At 41.0% G+C, this 19526-nt stretch overlaps 7 protein-coding genes across 7 annotated transcripts; all 7 read right to left on the bottom strand.

Moving 5' to 3' along the window:
* Positions 1–464: 464 nt before the first annotated feature.
* On the bottom strand, positions 465–2413 carry LOC148106064 (uncharacterized). Its single transcript, XM_087852491.1, has one exon. The coding sequence runs from the start codon at positions 2398–2400 to the stop codon at positions 832–834; it is 1569 nt and encodes a 522-aa protein (XP_087708617.1). The 5' UTR covers positions 2401–2413; the 3' UTR covers positions 465–831.
* A 745-nt stretch (positions 2414–3158) lies between these two features.
* LOC148106063 (uncharacterized) lies at positions 3159–5107 on the bottom strand. The gene has a single exon (XM_087852485.1). The coding sequence runs from the start codon at positions 5092–5094 to the stop codon at positions 3526–3528; it is 1569 nt and encodes a 522-aa protein (XP_087708611.1). The 5' UTR covers positions 5095–5107; the 3' UTR covers positions 3159–3525.
* Positions 5108–5724: 617 nt separating this feature from the next.
* Positions 5725–8429, bottom strand: LOC148106062 (uncharacterized). Its single transcript, XM_087846867.1, has one exon. The coding sequence runs from the start codon at positions 7786–7788 to the stop codon at positions 6220–6222; it is 1569 nt and encodes a 522-aa protein (XP_087702993.1). The 5' UTR covers positions 7789–8429; the 3' UTR covers positions 5725–6219.
* Positions 8430–8520: 91 nt separating this feature from the next.
* Positions 8521–10498, bottom strand: LOC148106061 (uncharacterized). Its single transcript, XM_087846886.1, has one exon. The coding sequence runs from the start codon at positions 10480–10482 to the stop codon at positions 8914–8916; it is 1569 nt and encodes a 522-aa protein (XP_087703012.1). The 5' UTR covers positions 10483–10498; the 3' UTR covers positions 8521–8913.
* A 716-nt stretch (positions 10499–11214) lies between these two features.
* On the bottom strand, positions 11215–13250 carry LOC148106060 (uncharacterized). The gene has a single exon (XM_087846876.1). The coding sequence runs from the start codon at positions 13174–13176 to the stop codon at positions 11608–11610; it is 1569 nt and encodes a 522-aa protein (XP_087703002.1). The 5' UTR covers positions 13177–13250; the 3' UTR covers positions 11215–11607.
* A 658-nt stretch (positions 13251–13908) lies between these two features.
* Positions 13909–15944, bottom strand: LOC148106059 (uncharacterized). Its single transcript, XM_087846870.1, has one exon. The coding sequence runs from the start codon at positions 15868–15870 to the stop codon at positions 14302–14304; it is 1569 nt and encodes a 522-aa protein (XP_087702996.1). The 5' UTR covers positions 15871–15944; the 3' UTR covers positions 13909–14301.
* A 658-nt stretch (positions 15945–16602) lies between these two features.
* On the bottom strand, positions 16603–18639 carry LOC148106058 (uncharacterized). The gene has a single exon (XM_087846881.1). It carries the CDS (start codon positions 18562–18564, stop codon positions 16996–16998), a length of 1569 nt encoding a protein of 522 aa, XP_087703007.1. The 5' UTR covers positions 18565–18639; the 3' UTR covers positions 16603–16995.
* Between the last annotated feature and the right edge of the window lie 887 nt (positions 18640–19526).

Raw genomic sequence — 19526 nt, 5'->3', positions numbered from 1 at the left:
TGAAACGTTCCTCGCGGTTAGTATCATGGTTGCTAGGCAACCTGAACAGCGCGACGAAGGCTAGACCGTCCCATTTCACAAGCCTCTCACTTCCGCACTTCTCGTACTTATAGTACGCACCGTACGTAGTACGCGTAGTGCGCTTAGTGTGCGTACTTCAAGCGTGCGGTCTCTTAATTGGGACACAGCCCATGAGTTTAAGCTACATGTAGCTACATGTGATGTCTCTGATGTGTATCTGTTTCTACCCGTGCTGATGCTAGCATGACTAAAGCTAGCCAAGCAGCAGTAAATATGTGAAGTAAGGCAGAAGGATATACTCATCAAATAAACAGGATCATAAGAATATAAGACCACGAGCACTACAAATGTAACAGAAATATGTTGACATAAAATGGCATGTTATTTGAAATCTACACGAAACAATGACAAAAGTACTTTTTTTCAATTTTTTCAATTTATTTATTTTTTTACCAATTGACCAAATTAGTCTGTGATTGGCCTTAGTGTGACAGAAATCATATTTATATACAACTAAATATGACTCAGCAAACATGTTTTAAATGGATGATTCCTCACTTGATGACGAATGATCCATTTCCATATTTGCTGAGTCTTAAATTTGATGTCAGTGAACTTATCAGTGGTTGGTGTTAAAAAAAGCCCCCAAATCCCCTATGAGCAAGCACTTGGCGACAGTGGAGAGGAAAAACTCCCTCTTAATGGGGAGAAACCTCTGACAGAACCGGGCTCAGGAAGGGGTGGCCTTCTGTCTCGACCGAGAGGGGTTCAAATGTTCACTGACAATTTAGTTGTATATAAATATGATTTTTAGGACTTGATGTTGAGACCAATTATGTGAAATTGGGGACGCACACAGTTCCGCTTCTTCTTGTTCTTCTTCTTACTTGGCGGAATCTCTGGCAGGCTCTTAACTTCACTCTCGAGTTCAGCCACCTTGACATTGAGCATTTTCTGTTTGTCTCGTAGACTTTGCAAAGATTCCTGTACAGAGAATGCAGCTGACTCTTCTTTTTCTATCTTCTGTTGTTCTGTGGTGTCTTTTTCTTTCTGAGGCTCCTGCAGAGACATTGCAGTGGATGGCAGTGAGTCCTCTTTTTCCATCTTCTCCTGTTCTCCAGTCTCGTTTTCTTTCAGAGGCTCACATTTATGCATTTCATTTGCAGCAGTGGAATTTTGTTCTTTGTGCTGCTGTGGGATTTTAAGTGAGGAAACTTTGGCCTCTTTCAGCTCTCGCTCAAGAGACTCTACCTTCAAATCATGAAGGGCCTTGTTGGGGCAGAGCTGGGATTTCAGGTCACTGATTTCCAGGTTGAGTCTCTCCTGCTCCTGCCTATGTTTAACGGCCTGCTCTTCAAGCTGATTTTGAGCTGCTAGGAGCTGTTTCTGGAGCATCTCAATCTGCTCTTGCTGAATCCTACATTTGAGCTCAAATTCAGCCTCCTTAGAGGACTTCAGTCCTACAGAGTCAGTGTGTGAAGCCTCTGTGCTTGGAGTGGCAGACTCCACACACTGCTCTGTAGTAGGGTGGCTGATTTGGTCCTGCAGGGTAGCCATCACCTCATCCAATATGACAATAGCTTCATTGTCATTTGCGAGAGTGTCTGTCTCACTGATGTCATTGGGCTTATTACTAGAAGCCTCTTCCAGCTGCTCTATGAGGTCTTTAATCGTTTCCTCATGATTTTGCTTGTTCTCGTGAATTTGTTCATGAAGTTTGTTCACCTGAAACTGGTGATAAGAGGCCCTCTTGTTTGCACCTACCATTTTCCAGTAAAGGTTGTTCTGATGGTATTGGGAGGCTTCCAGTTGGTGTCTGAGAGCAGCAATCTGGTGCCAGGGATTAAACGGGGGTCTAAGAATGGGATAGGGTATATATTTCCAATTCCATTCATTAGGCACAGGGTTTGGTCTGCTGGGGTTCTTCCCATTTCCCTCTCTCTCCATGTCCTCCTTTGTATTTGAAATGGGGAGGGATTCAGCCTTTTCTTTTTCAGAAGTGGCTTCAGTGTTTTTTTCCATTTCTTCATTTTTCGGGTTTGCTCCATCACCCGTGCTGTTTTGAGCTTCAAGAAGAGCCCGGGCATATGCCCGAGTAATTGGTCTTCTTGGTTCTTCAGCCACTCTTTTCTGTTTTTGCTTTTTTTGTTTCTTTGGTTTCACAACCATTTCCTTTGGTGGTTGTGCCACAGGAGACTTTTCAGTATTTGGTTGTGCGGCTTTATCAACCTCAGGTTTTGGTCTTTCTAAGATTTCTGGTGTGATGACCATTTCTATTTTTGCTTCTGCCATTGTATATGCGTCAGCGTTTGCGTCTGCGTTTCTCTGCGTCTGCCTTGTCTTTGTTTTAACAACCAGGTTGTTTTGTGTTTCTGCCATCCGAGATCCACTAAAGTTGGATGAATGTCTCCCCTATTTAAGGGTTTTTCCAGTAGAATGTGCACCGTGACATCACAGGCTGTTCCTTTGATGTGCTGTTCCTTTGAAGTGCCATGATTGGAACAATTCAAAATAAAATGCCCACAAACCTAATGTAAAGGAAAGGCTTTTATTTTGTAGCACATACAAATTAACACTATAAAAGCTACTCTACAGGAATTGCAGTAAAAAATAAAACAAAAGCAAAATATGTTTTTTAAATGGTTGTTAAAAAAACGAACCAAAGTAGAAGACAACTGTTTAGTGGAAAGTATTCGACATTCTAGAGATTCTCAAGCATAATAACTTCTTTCATAATTTAAACAAGGACAGGTAGAAAATGTTCATATTTAGTAAAATATATTTATTAACATTATCCAATGAGAGTTACTGACTGTCTGTAGGCAGTAAGATCTTGGTGGTTGCCGAGGCGACAGAATGTCGAGCTACATGTAAGCTACATGTAGCTACATGTGATGTCTCTGATGTGTATCTGTTTCTACCTGTGCTGATGCTAGCATGACTAAAGCTAGCCAAGCAGCAGTAAATATGTGAAGTAAGGCAGAAGGATATACTCATCAAATAAACAGGATCATAAGAATATAAGACCACGAGCACTACAAATGTAACAGAAATATGTTGACATAAAATGGCATGTTATTTGAAATCTACACGAAACAATGACAAAAGTACTTTTTTTCAATTTTTTCAATTTATTTATTTTTTTACCAATTGACCAAATTAGTCTGTGATTGGCCTTAGTGTGACAGAAATCATATTTATATACAACTAAATATGACTCAGCAAACATGTTTTAAATGGATGATTCCTCACTTGATGACGAATGATCCATTTCCATATTTGCTGAGTCTTAAATTTGATGTCAGTGAACTTATCAGTGGTTGGTGTTAAAAAAAGCCCCCAAATCCCCTATGAGCAAGCACTTGGCGACAGTGGAGAGGAAAAACTCCCTCTTAATGGGGAGAAACCTCTGACAGAACCGGGCTCAGGAAGGGGTGGCCTTCTGTCTCGACCGAGAGGGGTTCAAATGTTCACTGACAATTTAGTTGTATATAAATATGATTTTTAGGACTTGATGTTGAGACCAATTATGTGAAATTGGGGACGCACACAGTTCCGCTTCTTCTTGTTCTTCTTCTTACTTGGCGGAATCTCTGGCAGGCTCTTAACTTCACTCTCGAGTTCAGCCACCTTGACATTGAGCATTTTCTGTTTGTCTCGTAGACTTTGCAAAGATTCCTGTACAGAGAATGCAGCTGACTCTTCTTTTTCTATCTTCTGTTGTTCTGTGGTGTCTTTTTCTTTCTGAGGCTCCTGCAGAGACATTGCAGTGGATGGCAGTGAGTCCTCTTTTTCCATCTTCTCCTGTTCTCCAGTCTCGTTTTCTTTCAGAGGCTCACATTTATGCATTTCATTTGCAGCAGTGGAATTTTGTTCTTTGTGCTGCTGTGGGATTTTAAGTGAGGAAACTTTGGCCTCTTTCAGCTCTCGCTCAAGAGACTCTACCTTCAAATCATGAAGGGCCTTGTTGGGGCAGAGCTGGGATTTCAGGTCACTGATTTCCAGGTTGAGTCTCTCCTGCTCCTGCCTATGTTTAACGGCCTGCTCTTCAAGCTGATTTTGAGCTGCTAGGAGCTGTTTCTGGAGCATCTCAATCTGCTCTTGCTGAATCCTACATTTGAGCTCAAATTCAGCCTCCTTAGAGGACTTCAGTCCTACAGAGTCAGTGTGTGAAGCCTCTGTGCTTGGAGTGGCAGACTCCACACACTGCTCTGTAGTAGGGTGGCTGATTTGGTCCTGCAGGGTAGCCATCACCTCATCCAATATGACAATAGCTTCATTGTCATTTGCGAGAGTGTCTGTCTCACTGATGTCATTGGGCTTATTACTAGAAGCCTCTTCCAGCTGCTCTATGAGGTCTTTAATCGTTTCCTCATGATTTTGCTTGTTCTCGTGAATTTGTTCATGAAGTTTGTTCACCTGAAACTGGTGATAAGAGGCCCTCTTGTTTGCACCTACCATTTTCCAGTAAAGGTTGTTCTGATGGTATTGGGAGGCTTCCAGTTGGTGTCTGAGAGCAGCAATCTGGTGCCAGGGATTAAACGGGGGTCTAAGAATGGGATAGGGTATATATTTCCAATTCCATTCATTAGGCACAGGGTTTGGTCTGCTGGGGTTCTTCCCATTTCCCTCTCTCTCCATGTCCTCCTTTGTATTTGAAATGGGGAGGGATTCAGCCTTTTCTTTTTCAGAAGTGGCTTCAGTGTTTTTTTCCATTTCTTCATTTTTCGGGTTTGCTCCATCACCCGTGCTGTTTTGAGCTTCAAGAAGAGCCCGGGCATATGCCCGAGTAATTGGTCTTCTTGGTTCTTCAGCCACTCTTTTCTGTTTTTGCTTTTTTTGTTTCTTTGGTTTCACAACCATTTCCTTTGGTGGTTGTGCCACAGGAGACTTTTCAGTATTTGGTTGTGCGGCTTTATCAACCTCAGGTTTTGGTCTTTCTAAGATTTCTGGTGTGATGACCATTTCTATTTTTGCTTCTGCCATTGTATATGCGTCAGCGTTTGCGTCTGCGTTTCTCTGCGTCTGCCTTGTCTTTGTTTTAACAACCAGGTTGTTTTGTGTTTCTGCCATCCGAGATCCACTAAAGTTGGATGAATGTCTCCCCTATTTAAGGGTTTTTCCAGTAGAATGTGCACCGTGACATCACAGGCTGTTCCTTTGATGTGCTGTTCCTTTGAAGTGCCATGATTGGAACAATTCAAAATAAAATGCCCACAAACCTAATGTAAAGGAAAGGCTTTTATTTTGTAGCACATACAAATTAACACTATAAAAGCTACTCTACAGGAATTGCAGTAAAAAATAAAACAAAAGCAAAATATGTTTTTTAAATGGTTGTTAAAAAAACGAACCAAAGTAGAAGACAACTGTTTAGTGGAAAGTATTCGACATTCTAGAGATTCTCAAGCATAATAACTTCTTTCATAATTTAAACAAGGACAGGTAGAAAATGTTCATATTTAGTAAAAGATATTTATTAACATTATCCAATGAGAGTTACTGACTGTCTGTAGGCAGTAAGATCTTGGTGGTTGCCGAGGCGACAGAATGTCGAGCTACATGTAAGCTACATGTAGCTACATGTGATGTCTCTGATGTGTATCTGTTTCTACCTGTGCTGATGCTAGCATGACTAAAGCTAGCCAAGCAGCAGTAAATATGTGAAGTAAGGCAGAAGGATATACTCATCAAATAAACAGGATCATAAGAATATAAGACCACGAGCACTACAAATGTAACAGAAATATGTTGACATAAAATGGCATGTTATTTGAAATCTACACGAAACAATGACAAAACTACTTTTTTTCAATTTTTTCAATTTATTTATTTTTTTACCAATTGACCAAATTAGTCTGTGATTGGCCTTAGTGTGACAGAAATCATATTTATATACAACTAAATATGACTCAGCAAACATGTTTTAAATGGATGATTCCTCACTTGATGACGAATGATCCATTTCCATATTTGCTGAGTCTTAAATTTGATGTCAGTGAACTTATCAGTGGTTGGTGTTAAAAAAAGCCCCCAAATCCCCTATGAGCAAGCACTTGGCGACAGTGGAGAGGAAAAACTCCCTCTTAATGGGGAGAAACCTCTGACAGAACCGGGCTCAGGAAGGGGTGGCCTTCTGTCTCGACCGAGAGGGGTTCAAATGTTCACTGACAATTTAGTTGTATATAAATATGATTTTTAGGACTTGATGTTGAGACCAATTATGTGAAATTGGGGACGCACACAGTTCCGCTTCTTCTTGTTCTTCTTCTTACTTGGCGGAATCTCTGGCAGGCTCTTAACTTCACTCTCGAGTTCAGCCACCTTGACATTGAGCATTTTCTGTTTGTCTCGTAGACTTTGCAAAGATTCCTGTACAGAGAATGCAGCTGACTCTTCTTTTTCTATCTTCTGTTGTTCTGTGGTGTCTTTTTCTTTCTGAGGCTCCTGCAGAGACATTGCAGTGGATGGCAGTGAGTCCTCTTTTTCCATCTTCTCCTGTTCTCCAGTCTCGTTTTCTTTCAGAGGCTCACATTTATGCATTTCATTTGCAGCAGTGGAATTTTGTTCTTTGTGCTGCTGTGGGATTTTAAGTGAGGAAACTTTGGCCTCTTTCAGCTCTCGCTCAAGAGACTCTACCTTCAAATCATGAAGGGCCTTGTTGGGGCAGAGCTGGGATTTCAGGTCACTGATTTCCAGGTTGAGTGTCTCCTGCTCCTGCCTATGTTTAACGGCCTGCTCTTCAAGCTGATTTTGAGCTGCTAGGAGCTGTTTCTGGAGCATCTCAATCTGCTCTTGCTGAATCCTACATTTGAGCTCAAATTCAGCCTCCTTAGAGGACTTCAGTCCTACAGAGTCAGTGTGTGAAGCCTCTGTGCTTGGAGTGGCAGACTCCACACACTGCTCTGTGGTAGGGTGGCTGATTTGGTCCTGCAGGGTAGCCATCACCTCATCCAATATGACAATAGCTTCATTGTCATTTGCGAGAGTGTCTGTCTCACTGATGTCATTGGGCTTATTACTAGAAGCCTCTTCCAGCTGCTCTATGAGGTCTTTAATCGTTTCCTCATGATTTTGCTTGTTCTCACGAATTTGTTCATGAAGTTTGTTCACCTGAAACTGGTGATAAGAGGCCCTCTTGTTTGCACCTACCATTTTCCAGTAAAGGTTGTTCTGATGGTATTGGGAGGCTTCCAGTTGGTGTCTGAGAGCAGCAATCTGGTGCCAGGGATTAAACGGGGGTCTAAGAATGGGATAGGGTATATATTGCCAATTCCATTCATTAGGCACAGGGTTTGGTCTGCTGGGGTTCTTCCCATTTCCCTCTCTCTCCATGTCCTCCTTTGTATTTGAAATGGGGAGGGATTCAGCCTTTTCTTTTTCAGAAGTGGCTTCAGTGTTTTTTTCCATTTCTTCATTTTTCGGTTTTGCTCCATCACCCGTGCTGTTTTGAGCTTCAAGAAGAGCCCGGGCATATGCCCGAGTAATTGGTCTTCTTGGTTCTTCAGCCACTCTTTTCTGTTTTTGCTTTTTTTGTTTCTTTGGTTTCACAACCATTTCCTTTGGTGGTTGTGCCACAGGAGACTTTTCAGTATTTGGTTGTGCGGCTTTATCAACCTCAGGTTTTGGTCTTTCTAAGATTTCTGGTGTGATGACCATTTCTATTTTTGCTTCTGCCATTGTATATGCGTCAGCGTTTGCGTCTGCGTTTCTCTGCGTCTGCCTTGTCTTTGTTTTAACAACCAGGTTGTTTTGTGTTTCTGCCATCCGAGATCCACTAAAGTTGGTTGAATGTCTCCCCTATTTAAGGGTTTTTCCAGTAGAATGTGCACTGTGACATCACAGGCTGTTCCTTTGATGTGCTGTTCCTTTGAAGTGCCATGATTGGAACAATTCAAAATAAAATGCCCACAAACCTAATGTAAAGGAAAGGCTTTTATTTTGTAGCACATACAAATTAACACTATAAAAGCTACTCTACAGGAATTGCAGTAAAAAATAAAACAAAAGCAAAATATGTTTTTTAAATGGTTGTTAAAAAAACGAACCAAAGTAGAAGACAACTGTTTAGTGGAAAGTATTCGACATTCTAGAGATTCTCAAGCATAATAACTTCTTTCATAATTTAAACAAGGACAGGTAGAAAACGTTCATATTTAGTAAAAGATATTTATTAACATTATCCAATGAGAGTTACTGACTGTCTGTAGGCAGTAAGATCTTGGTGGTTGCCGAGGCGACAGAATGTCGAGCTACATGTAAGCTACATGTAGCTACATGTGATGTCTCTGATGTGTATCTGTTTCTACCCGTGCTGATGCTAGCATGACTAAAGCTAGCCAAGCAGCAGTAAATATGTGAAGTAAGGCAGAAGGATATACTCATCAAATAAACAGGATCATAAGAATATAAGACCACGAGCACTACAAATGTAACAGAAATATGTTGACATAAAATGGCATGTTATTTGAAATCTACACGAAACAATGACAAAACTACTTTTTTTCAATTTTTTCAATTTATTTATTTTTTTACCAATTGTCCAAATTAGTCTGTGATTGGCCTTAGTGTGACAGAAATCATATTTATATACAACTAAATATGACTCAGCAAACATGTTTTAAATGGATGATTCCTCACTTGATGACGAATGATCCATTTCCATATTTGCTGAGTCTTAAATTTGATGTCAGTGAACTTATCAGTGGTTGGTGTTAAAAAAAGCCCCCAAATCCCCTATGAGCAAGCACTTGGCGACAGTGGAGAGGAAAAACTCCCTCTTAATGGGGAGAAACCTCTGACAGAACCGGGCTCAGGAAGGGGTGGCCTTCTGTCTTGACCGAGAGGGGTTCAAATGTTCACTGACAATTTAGTTGTATATAAATATGATTTTTAGGACTTGATGTTGAGACCAATTATGTGAAATTGGGGACGCACACAGTTCCGCTTCTTCTTGTTCTTCTTCTTACTTGGCGGAATCTCTGGCAGGCTCTTAACTTCACTCTCGAGTTCAGCCACCTTGACATTGAGCATTTTCTGTTTGTCTCGTAGACTTTGCAAAGATTCCTGTACAGAGAATGCAGCTGACTCTTCTTTTTCTATCTTCTGTTGTTCTGTGGTGTCTTTTTCTTTCTGAGGCTCCTGCAGAGACATTGAAGTGGATGGCAGTGAGTCCTCTTTTTCCATCTTCTCCTGTTCTCCAGTCTCGTTTTCTTTCAGAGGCTCACATTTATGCATTTCATTTGCAGCAGTGGAATTTTGTTCTTTGTGCTGCTGTGGGATTTTAAGTGAGGAAACTTTGGCCTCTTTCAGCTCTCGCTCAAGAGACTCTACCTTCAAATCATGAAGGGCCTTGTTGGGGCAGAGCTGGGATTTCAGGTCACTGATTTCCAGGTTGAGTGTCTCCTGCTCCTGCCTATGTTTAACGGCCTGCTCTTCAAGCTGATTTTGAGCTGCTAGGAGCTGTTTCTGGAGCATCTCAATCTGCTCTTGCTGAATCCTACATTTGAGCTCAAATTCAGCCTCCTTAGAGGACTTCAGTCCTACAGAGTCAGTGTGTGAAGCCTCTGTGCTTGGAGTGGCAGACTCCACACACTGCTCTGTGGTAGGGTGGCTGATTTGGTCCTGCAGGGTAGCCATCACCTCATCCAATATGACAATAGCTTCATTGTCATTTGCGAGAGTGTCTGTCTCACTGATGTCATTGGGCTTATTACTAGAAGCCTCTTCCAGCTGCTCTATGAGGTCTTTAATCGTTTCCTCATGATTTTGCTTGTTCTCGTGAATTTGTTCATGAAGTTTGTTCACCTGAAACTGGTGATAAGAGGCCCTCTTGTTTGCACCTACCATTTTCCAGTAAAGGTTGTTCTGATGGTATTGGGAGGCTTCCAGTTGGTGTCTGAGAGCAGCAATCTCATGCCAGGGATTAAACGGGGGTCTAAGAATGGGATAGGGTATATATTTCCAATTCCATTCATTAGGCACAGGGTTTGGTCTGCTGGGGTTCTTCCCATTTCCCTCTCTCTCCATGTCCTCCTTTGTATTTGAAATGGGGAGGGATTCAGCCTTTTCTTTTTCAGAAGTGGCTTCAGTGTTTTTTTCCATTTCTTCATTTTTCGGGTTTGCTCCATCACCCGTGCTGTTTTGAGCTTCAAGAAGAGCCCGGGCATATGCCCGAGTAATTGGTCTTCTTGGTTCTTCAGCCACTCTTTTCTGTTTTTGCTTTTTTTGTTTCTTTGGTTTCACAACCATTTCCTTTGGTGGTTGTGCCACAGGAGACTTTTCACTATTTGGTTGTGCGGCTTTATCAACCTCAGGTTTTGGTCTTTCTAAGATTTTTGGTGTGATGACCATTTCTATTTTTGCTTCTGCCATTGTATATGCGTCAGCGTTTGCGTCTGTGTTTCTCTGCGTCTGCCTTGTCTTTGTTTTAACAACCAGGTTGTTTTGTGTTTCTGCCATCCGAGATCCACTAAAGTTGGTTGAATATCTCCCCTATTTAAGGGTTTTTCCAGTAGAATGTGCACCGTGACATCACAGGCTGTTCCTTTGATGTGCTGTTCCTTTGAAGTGCCATGATTGGAACAATTCAAAATAAAATGCCCACAAACCTAATGTAAAGGAAAGGCTTTTATTTTGTAGCACATACAAATTAACACTATAAAAGCTACTCTACAGGAATTGCAGTAAAAAATAAAACAAAAGCAAAATATGTTTTTTAAATGGTTGTTAAAAAAACGAACCAAAGTAGAAGACAACTGTTTAGTGGAAAGTATTCGACATTCTAGAGATTCTCAAGCATAATAACTTCTTTCATAATTTAAACAAGGACAGGTAGAAAACGTTCATATTTAGTAAAAGATATTTATTAACATTATCCAATGAGAGTTACTGACTGTCTGTAGGCAGTAAGATCTTGGTGGTTGCCGAGGCGACAGAATGTCGAGCTACATGTAAGCTACATGTAGCTACATGTGATGTCTCTGATGTGTATCTGTTTCTACCCGTGCTGATGCTAGCATGACTAAAGCTAGCCAAGCAGCAGTAAATATGTGAAGTAAGGCAGAAGGATATACTCATCAAATAAACAGGATCATAAGAATATAAGACCACGAGCACTACAAATGTAACAGAAATATGTTGACATAAAATGGCATGTTATTTGAAATTTACACGAAACAATGACACAATTACTTTTTTTCAATTTTTTCAATTTATTTATTTTTTTACCAATTGTCCAAATTAGTCTGTGATTGGCCTTAGTGTGACAGAAATCATATTTATATACAACTAAATATGACTCAGCAAACATGTTTTAAATGGATGATTCCTCACTTGATGACGAATGATCCATTTCCATATTTGCTGAGTCTTAAATTTGATGTCAGTGAACTTATCAGTGGTTGGTGTTAAAAAAAGCCCCCAAATCCCCTATGAGCAAGCACTTGGCGACAGTGGAGAGGAAAAACTCCCTCTTAATGGGGAGAAACCTCTGACAGAACCGGGCTCAGGAAGGGGTGGCCTTCTGTCTCGACCGAGAGGGGTTCAAATGTTCACTGACAATTTAGTTGTATATAAATATGATTTTTAGGACTTGATGTTGAGACCAATTATGTGAAATTGGGGACGCACACAGTTCCGCTTCTTCTTGTTCTTCTTCTTACTTGGCGGAATCTCTGGCAGGCTCTTAACTTCACTCTCGAGTTCAGCCACCTTGACATTGAGCATTTTCTGTTTGTCTCGTAGACTTTGCAAAGATTCCTGTACAGAGAATGCAGCTGACTCTTCTTTTTCTATCTTCTGTTGCTCTGTGGTGTCTTTTTCTTTCTGAGGCTCCTGCAGAGACATTGCAGTGGATGGCAGTGAGTCCTCTTTTTCCATCTTCTCCTGTTCTCCAGTCTCGTTTTCTTTCAGAGGCTCACATTTATGCATTTCATTTGCAGCAGTGGAATTTTGTTCTTTGTGCTGCTGTGGGATTTTAAGTGAGGAAACTTTGGCCTCTTTCAGCTCTCGCTCAAGAGACTCTACCTTCAAATCATGAAGGGCCTTGTTGGGGCAGAGCTGGGATTTCAGGTCACTGATTTCCAGGTTGAGTGTCTCCTGCTCCTGCCTATGTTTAACGGCCTGCTCTTCAAGCTGATTTTGAGCTGCTAGGAGCTGTTTCTGGAGCATCTCAATCTGCTCTTGCTGAATCCTACATTTGAGCTCAAATTCAGCCTCCTTAGAGGACTTCAGTCCTACAGAGTCAGTGTGTGAAGCCTCTGTGCTTGGAGTGGCAGACTCCACACACTGCTCTGTGGTAGGGTGGCTGATTTGGTCCTGCAGGGTAGCCATCACCTCATCCAATATGACAATAGCTTCATTGTCATTTGCGAGAGTGTCTGTCTCACTGATGTCATTGGGCTTATTACTAGAAGCCTCTTCCAGCTGCTCTATGAGGTCTTTAATCGTTTCCTCATGATTTTGCTTGTTCTCGTGAATTTGTTCATGAAGTTTGTTCACCTGAAACTGGTGATAAGAGGCCCTCTTGTTTGCACCTACCATTTTCCAGTAAAGGTTGTTCTGATGGTATTGGGAGGCTTCCAGTTGGTGTCTGAGAGCAGCAATCTGGTGCCAGGGATTAAACGGGGGTCTAAGAATGGGATAGGGTATATATTGCCAATTCCATTCATTAGGCACAGGGTTTGGTCTGCTGGGGTTCTTCCCATTTCCCTCTCTCTCCATGTCCTCCTTTGTATTTGAAATGGGGAGGGATTCAGCCTTTTCTTTTTCAGAAGTGGCTTCAGTGTTTTTTTCCATTTCTTCATTTTTCGGGTTTGCTCCATCACCCGTGCTGTTTTGAGCTTCAAGAAGAACCCGGGCATATGCCCGAGTAATTGGTCTTCTTGGTTCTTCAGCCACTCTTTTCTGTTTTTGCTTTTTTTGTTTCTTTGGTTTCACAACCATTTCCTTTGGTGGTTGTGCCACAGGAGACTTTTCAGTATTTGGTTGTGCGGCTTTATCAACCTCAGGTTTTGGTCTTTCTAAGATTTCTGGTGTGATGACCATTTCCATTTTTGCTTCTGCCATTGTATATGCGTCAGCGTTTGCGTCTGCGTTTCTCTGCGTCTGCCTTGTCTTTGTTTTAACAACCAGGTTGTTTTGTGTTTCTGCCATCCGAGATCCACTAAAGTTGGTTGAATGTCTCCCCTATTTAAGGGTTTTTCCAGTAGAATGTGCACCGTGACATCACAGGCTGTTCCTTTGATGTGCTGTTCCTTTGAAGTGCCATGATTGGAACAATTCAAAATAAAATGCCCACAAACCTAATGTAAAGGAAAGGCTTTTATTTTGTAGCACATACAAATTAACACTATAAAAGCTACTCTACAGGAATTGCAGTAAAAAATAAAACAAAAGCAAAATATGTTTTTTAAATGGTTGTTAAAAAAACGAACCAAAGTAGAAGACAACTGTTTAGTGGAAAGTATTCGACATTCTAGAGATTCTCAAGCATAATAACTTCTTTCATAATTTAAACAAGGACAGGTAGAAAACGTTCATATTTAGTAAAAGATATTTATTAACATTATCCAATGAGAGTTACTGACTGTCTGTAGGCAGTAAGATCTTGGTGGTTGCCGAGGCGACAGAATGTCGAGCTACATGTAAGCTACATGTAGCTACATGTGATGTCTCTGATGTGTATCTGTTTCTACCCGTGCTGATGCTAGCATGACTAAAGCTAGCCAAGCAGCAGTAAATATGTGAAGTAAGGCAGAAGGATATACTCATCAAATAAACAGGATCATAAGAATATAAGACCACGAGCACTACAAATGTAACAGAAATATGTTGACATAAAATGGCATGTTATTTGAAATTTACACGAAACAATGACACAATTACTTTTTTTCAATTTTTTCAATTTATTTATTTTTTTACCAATTGTCCAAATTAGTCTGTGATTGGCCTTAGTGTGACAGAAATCATATTTATATACAACTAAATATGACTCAGCAAACATGTTTTAAATGGATGATTCCTCACTTGATGACGAATGATCCATTTCCATATTTGCTGAGTCTTAAATTTGATGTCAGTGAACTTATCAGTGGTTGGTGTTAAAAAAAGCCCCCAAATCCCCTATGAGCAAGCACTTGGCGACAGTGGAGAGGAAAAACTCCCTCTTAATGGGGAGAAACCTCTGACAGAACCGGGCTCAGGAAGGGGTGGCCTTCTGTCTCGACCGAGAGGGGTTCAAATGTTCACTGACAATTTAGTTGTATATAAATATGATTTTTAGGACTTGATGTTGAGACCAATTATGTGAAATTGGGGACGCACACAGTTCCGCTTCTTCTTGTTCTTCTTCTTACTTGGCGGAATCTCTGGCAGGCTCTTAACTTCACTCTCGAGTTCAGCCACCTTGACATTGAGCATTTTCTGTTTGTCTCGTAGACTTTGCAAAGATTCCTGTACAGAGAATGCAGCTGACTCTTCTTTTTCTATCTTCTGTTGCTCTGTGGTGTCTTTTTCTTTCTGAGGCTCCTGCAGAGACATTGCAGTGGATGGCAGTGAGTCCTCTTTTTCCATCTTCTCCTGTTCTCCAGTCTCGTTTTCTTTCAGAGGCTCACATTTATGCATTTCATTTGCAGCAGTGGAATTTTGTTCTTTGTGCTGCTGTGGGATTTTAAGTGAGGAAACTTTGGCCTCTTTCAGCTCTCGCTCAAGAGACTCTACCTTCAAATCATGAAGGGCCTTGTTGGGGCAGAGCTGGGATTTCAGGTCACTGATTTCCAGGTTGAGTGTCTCCTGCTCCTGCCTATGTTTAACGGCCTGCTCTTCAAGCTGATTTTGAGCTGCTAGGAGCTGTTTCTGGAGCATCTCAATCTGCTCTTGCTGAATCCTACATTTGAGCTCAAATTCAGCCTCCTTAGAGGACTTCAGTCCTACAGAGTCAGTGTGTGAAGCCTCTGTGCTTGGAGTGGCAGACTCCACACACTGCTCTGTGGTAGGGTGGCTGATTTGGTCCTGCAGGGTAGCCATCACCTCATCCAATATGACAATAGCTTCATTGTCATTTGCGAGAGTGTCTGTCTCACTGATGTCATTGGGCTTATTACTAGAAGCCTCTTCCAGCTGCTCTATGAGGTCTTTAATCGTTTCCTCATGATTTTGCTTGTTCTCGTGAATTTGTTCATGAAGTTTGTTCACCTGAAACTGGTGATAAGAGGCCCTCTTGTTTGCACCTACCATTTTCCAGTAAAGGTTGTTCTGATGGTATTGGGAGGCTTCCAGTTGGTGTCTGAGAGCAGCAATCTGGTGCCAGGGATTAAACGGGGGTCTAAGAATGGGATAGGGTATATATTGCCAATTCCATTCATTAGGCACAGGGTTTGGTCTGCTGGGGTTCTTCCCATTTCCCTCTCTCTCCATGTCCTCCTTTGTATTTGAAATGGGGAGGGATTCAGCCTTTTCTTTTTCAGAAGTGGCTTCAGTGTTTTTTTCCATTTCTTCATTTTTCGGGTTTGCTCCATCACCCGTGCTGTTTTGAGCTTCAAGAAGAACCCGGGCATATGCCCGAGTAATTGGTCTTCTTGGTTCTTCAGCCACTCTTTTCTGTTTTTGCTTTTTTTGTTTCTTTGGTTTCACAACCATTTCCTTTGGTGGTTGTGCCACAGGAGACTTTTCAGTATTTGGTTGTGCGGCTTTATCAACCTCAGGTTTTGGTCTTTCTAAGATTTCTGGTGTGATGACCATTTCCATTTTTGCTTCTGCCATTGTATATGCGTCAGCGTTTGCGTCTGCGTTTCTCTGCGTCTGCCTTGTCTTTGTTTTAACAACCAGGTTGTTTTGTGTTTCTGCCATCCGAGATCCACTAAAGTTGGTTGAATGTCTCCCCTATTTAAGGGTTTTTCCAGTAGAATGTGCACCGTGACATCACAGGCTGTTCCTTTGATGTGCTGTTCCTTTGAAGTGCCATGATTGGAACAATTCAAAATAAAATGCCCACAAACCTAATGTAAAGGAAAGGCTTTTATTTTGTAGCACATACAAATTAACACTATAAAAGCTACTCTACAGGAATTGCAGTAAAAAATAAAACAAAAGCAAAATATGTTTTTTAAATGGTTGTTAAAAAAACGAACCAAAGTAGAAGACAACTGTTTAGTGGAAAGTATTCGACATTCTAGAGATTCTCAAGCATAATAACTTCTTTCATAATTTAAACAAGGACAGGTAGAAAACGTTCATATTTAGTAAAAGATATTTATTAACATTATCCAATGAGAGTTACTGACTGTCTGTAGGCAGTAAGATCTTGGTGGTTGCCGAGGCGACAGAATGTCGAGCTACATGTAAGCTACATGTAGCTACATGTGATGTCTCTGATGTGTATCTGTTTCTACCCGTGCTGATGCTAGCATGACTAAAGCTAGCCAAGCAGCAGTAAATATGTGAAGTAAGGCAGAAGGATATACTCATCAAATAAACAGGATCATAAGAATATAAGACCACGAGCACTACAAATGTAACAGAAATATGTTGACATAAAATGGCATGTTATTTGAAATTTACACGAAACAATGACACAATTACTTTTTTTCAATTTTTTCAATTTATTTATTTTTTTACCAATTGTCCAAATTAGTCTGTGATTGGCCTTAGTGTGACAGAAATCATATTTATATACAACTAAATATGACTCAGCAAACATGTTTTAAATGGATGATTCCTCACTTGATGACGAATGATCCATTTCCATATTTGCTGAGTCTTAAATTTGATGTCAGTGAACTTATCAGTGGTTGGTGTTAAAAAAAGCCCCCAAATCCCCTATGAGCAAGCACTTGGCGACAGTGGAGAGGAAAAACTCCCTCTTAATGGGGAGAAACCTCTGACAGAACCGGGCTCAGGAAGGGGTGGCCTTCTGTCTCGACCGAGAGGGGTTCAAATGTTCACTGACAATTTAGTTGTATATAAAAATGATTTTTAGGACTTGATGTTGAGACCAATTATGTGAAATTGGGGACGCACACAGTTCCGCTTCTTCTTGTTCTTCTTCTTACTTGGCGGAATCTCTGGCAGGCTCTTAACTTCACTCTCGAGTTCAGCCACCTTGACATTGAGCATTTTCTGTTTGTCTCGTAGACTTTGCAAAGATTCCTGTACAGAGAATGCAGCTGACTCTTCTTTTTCTATCTTCTGTTGTTCTGTGGTGTCTTTTTCTTTCTGAGGCTCCTGCAGAGACATTGCAGTGGATGGCAGTGAGTCCTCTTTTTCCATCTTCTCCTGTTCTCCAGTCTCGTTTTCTTTCAGAGGCTCACATTTATGCATTTCATTTGCAGCAGTGGAATTTTGTTCTTTGTGCTGCTGTGGGATTTTAAGTGAGGAAACTTTGGCCTCTTTCAGCTCTCGCTCAAGAGACTCTACCTTCAAATCATGAAGGGCCTTGTTGGGGCAGAGCTGGGATTTCAGGTCACTGATTTCCAGGTTGAGTGTCTCCTGCTCCTGCCTATGTTTAACGGCCTGCTCTTCAAGCTGATTTTGAGCTGCTAGGAGCTGTTTCTGGAGCATCTCAATCTGCTCTTGCTGAATCCTACATTTGAGCTCAAATTCAGCCTCCTTAGAGGACTTCAGTCCTACAGAGTCAGTGTGTGAAGCCTCTGTGCTTGGAGTGGCAGACTCCACACACTGCTCTGTGGTAGGGTGGCTGATTTGGTCCTGCAGGGTAGCCATCACCTCATCCAATATGACAATAGCTTCATTGTCATTTGCAAGTGTGTCTGTCTCACTGATGTCATTGGGCTTATTACTAGAAGCCTCTTCCAGCTGCTCTATGAGGTCTCTAATCGTTTCCTCATAATTTTGCTTGTTCTCGTGAATTTGTTCATGAAGTTTGTTCACCTGAAACTGGTGATAAGAGGCCCTCTTGTTTGCACCTACCATTTTCCAGTAAAGGTTGTTCTGATGGTATTGGGAGGCTTCCAGTTGGTGTCTGAGAGCAGCAATCTGGTGCCAGGGATTAAACGGGGGTCTAAGAATGGGATAGGGTATATATTGCCAATTCCATTCATTAGGCACAGGGTTTGGTCTGCTGGGGTTCTTCCCATTTCCCTCTCTCTCCATGTCCTCCTTTGTATTTGAAATGGGGAGGGATTCAGCCTTTTCTTTTTCAGAAGTGGCTTCAGTGTTTTTTTCCATTTCTTCATTTTTCGGGTTTGCTCCATCACCCGTGCTGTTTTGAGCTTCAAGAAGAACCCGGGCATATGCCCGAGTAATTGGTCTTCTTGGTTCTTCAGCCACTCTTTTCTGTTTTTGCTTTTTTTGTTTCTTTGGTTTCACAACCATTTCCTTTGGTGGTTGTGCCACAGGAGACTTTTCAGTATTTGGTTGTGCGGCTTTATCAACCTCAGGTTTTGGTCTTTCTAAGATTTCTGGTGTGATGACCATTTCCATTTTTGCTTCTGCCATTGTATATGCGTCAGCGTTTGCGTCTGCGTTTCTCTGCGTCTGCCTTGTCTTTGTTTTAACAACCAGGTTGTTTTGTGTTTCTGCCATCCGAGATCCACTAAAGTTGGTTGAATGTCTCCCCTATTTAAGGGTTTTTCCAGTAGAATGTGCACCGTGACATCACAGGCTGTTCCTTTGATGTGCTGTTCCTTTGAAGTGCCATGATTGGAACAATTCAAAATAAAATGCCCACAAACCTAATGTAAAGGAAAGGCTTTTATTTTGTAGCACATACAAATGAACACTATAAAAGCTACTCTACAGGAATGGCAGTAAAAAATAAAACAAAAGCAAAATATGTTTTTTAAATGGTTGTTAAAAAAACGAACCAAAGTAGAAGACAACTGTTTAGTGGAAAGTATTCGACATTCTAGAGATTCTCAAGCATAATAACTTCTTTCATAATTTAAACAAGGACAGGTAGAAAACGTTCATATTTAGTAAAAGATATTTATTAACATTATCCAATGAGAGTTACTGACTGTCTGTAGGCAGTAAGATCTTGGTGGTTGCCGAGGCGACAGAATGTCATCTAATTTTTGTTTTAAATTCAGTTAAATGCTGAATCTAAGAAACAACAGGCTGCAGAGGGAGACTTTAATAGAGGTTTACTAACTCTTACTATCATATCCATTGTGGAAAAATCTGTCTTTATTTAGCATAATATATTTGTTATAAGCGCTAAATATGTTTTATGATTAACTGATGAACACTATCATACCAAGCTGACAATTCTGCTCACCAGTCAGCAGCTTATATTCACAAAAAACGGATAAATCTGCGATCCATGCAACTCTAACCAGCCAACAAAAACATGTGTTTCACAAGTTTTCTTTGTGAAATGTTAAAAGGCACAAAAAATAAAACAATAAAATCAAACAATATGTTTTCAAGACTTTTTCACAAGTTCCTATATCTCACTGAAATGTTACTCTGTAGCTGATTTCTCGTATTTTAAGTGTGATGAGAAATTTTGACTAGAAACAAGACCAATATACTTGATAAGATTT

This window comes from Neolamprologus brichardi, chromosome 2, assembly GCF_056152115.1.
Source record: "Neolamprologus brichardi isolate AB-2024 chromosome 2, ASM5615211v1, whole genome shotgun sequence".
Taxonomy (NCBI): domain Eukaryota; kingdom Metazoa; phylum Chordata; class Actinopteri; order Cichliformes; family Cichlidae; genus Neolamprologus; species Neolamprologus brichardi.
Note: the sequence above shows the minus strand (reverse complement) of the source record. Positions and strands in the feature narration are given on the sequence as shown.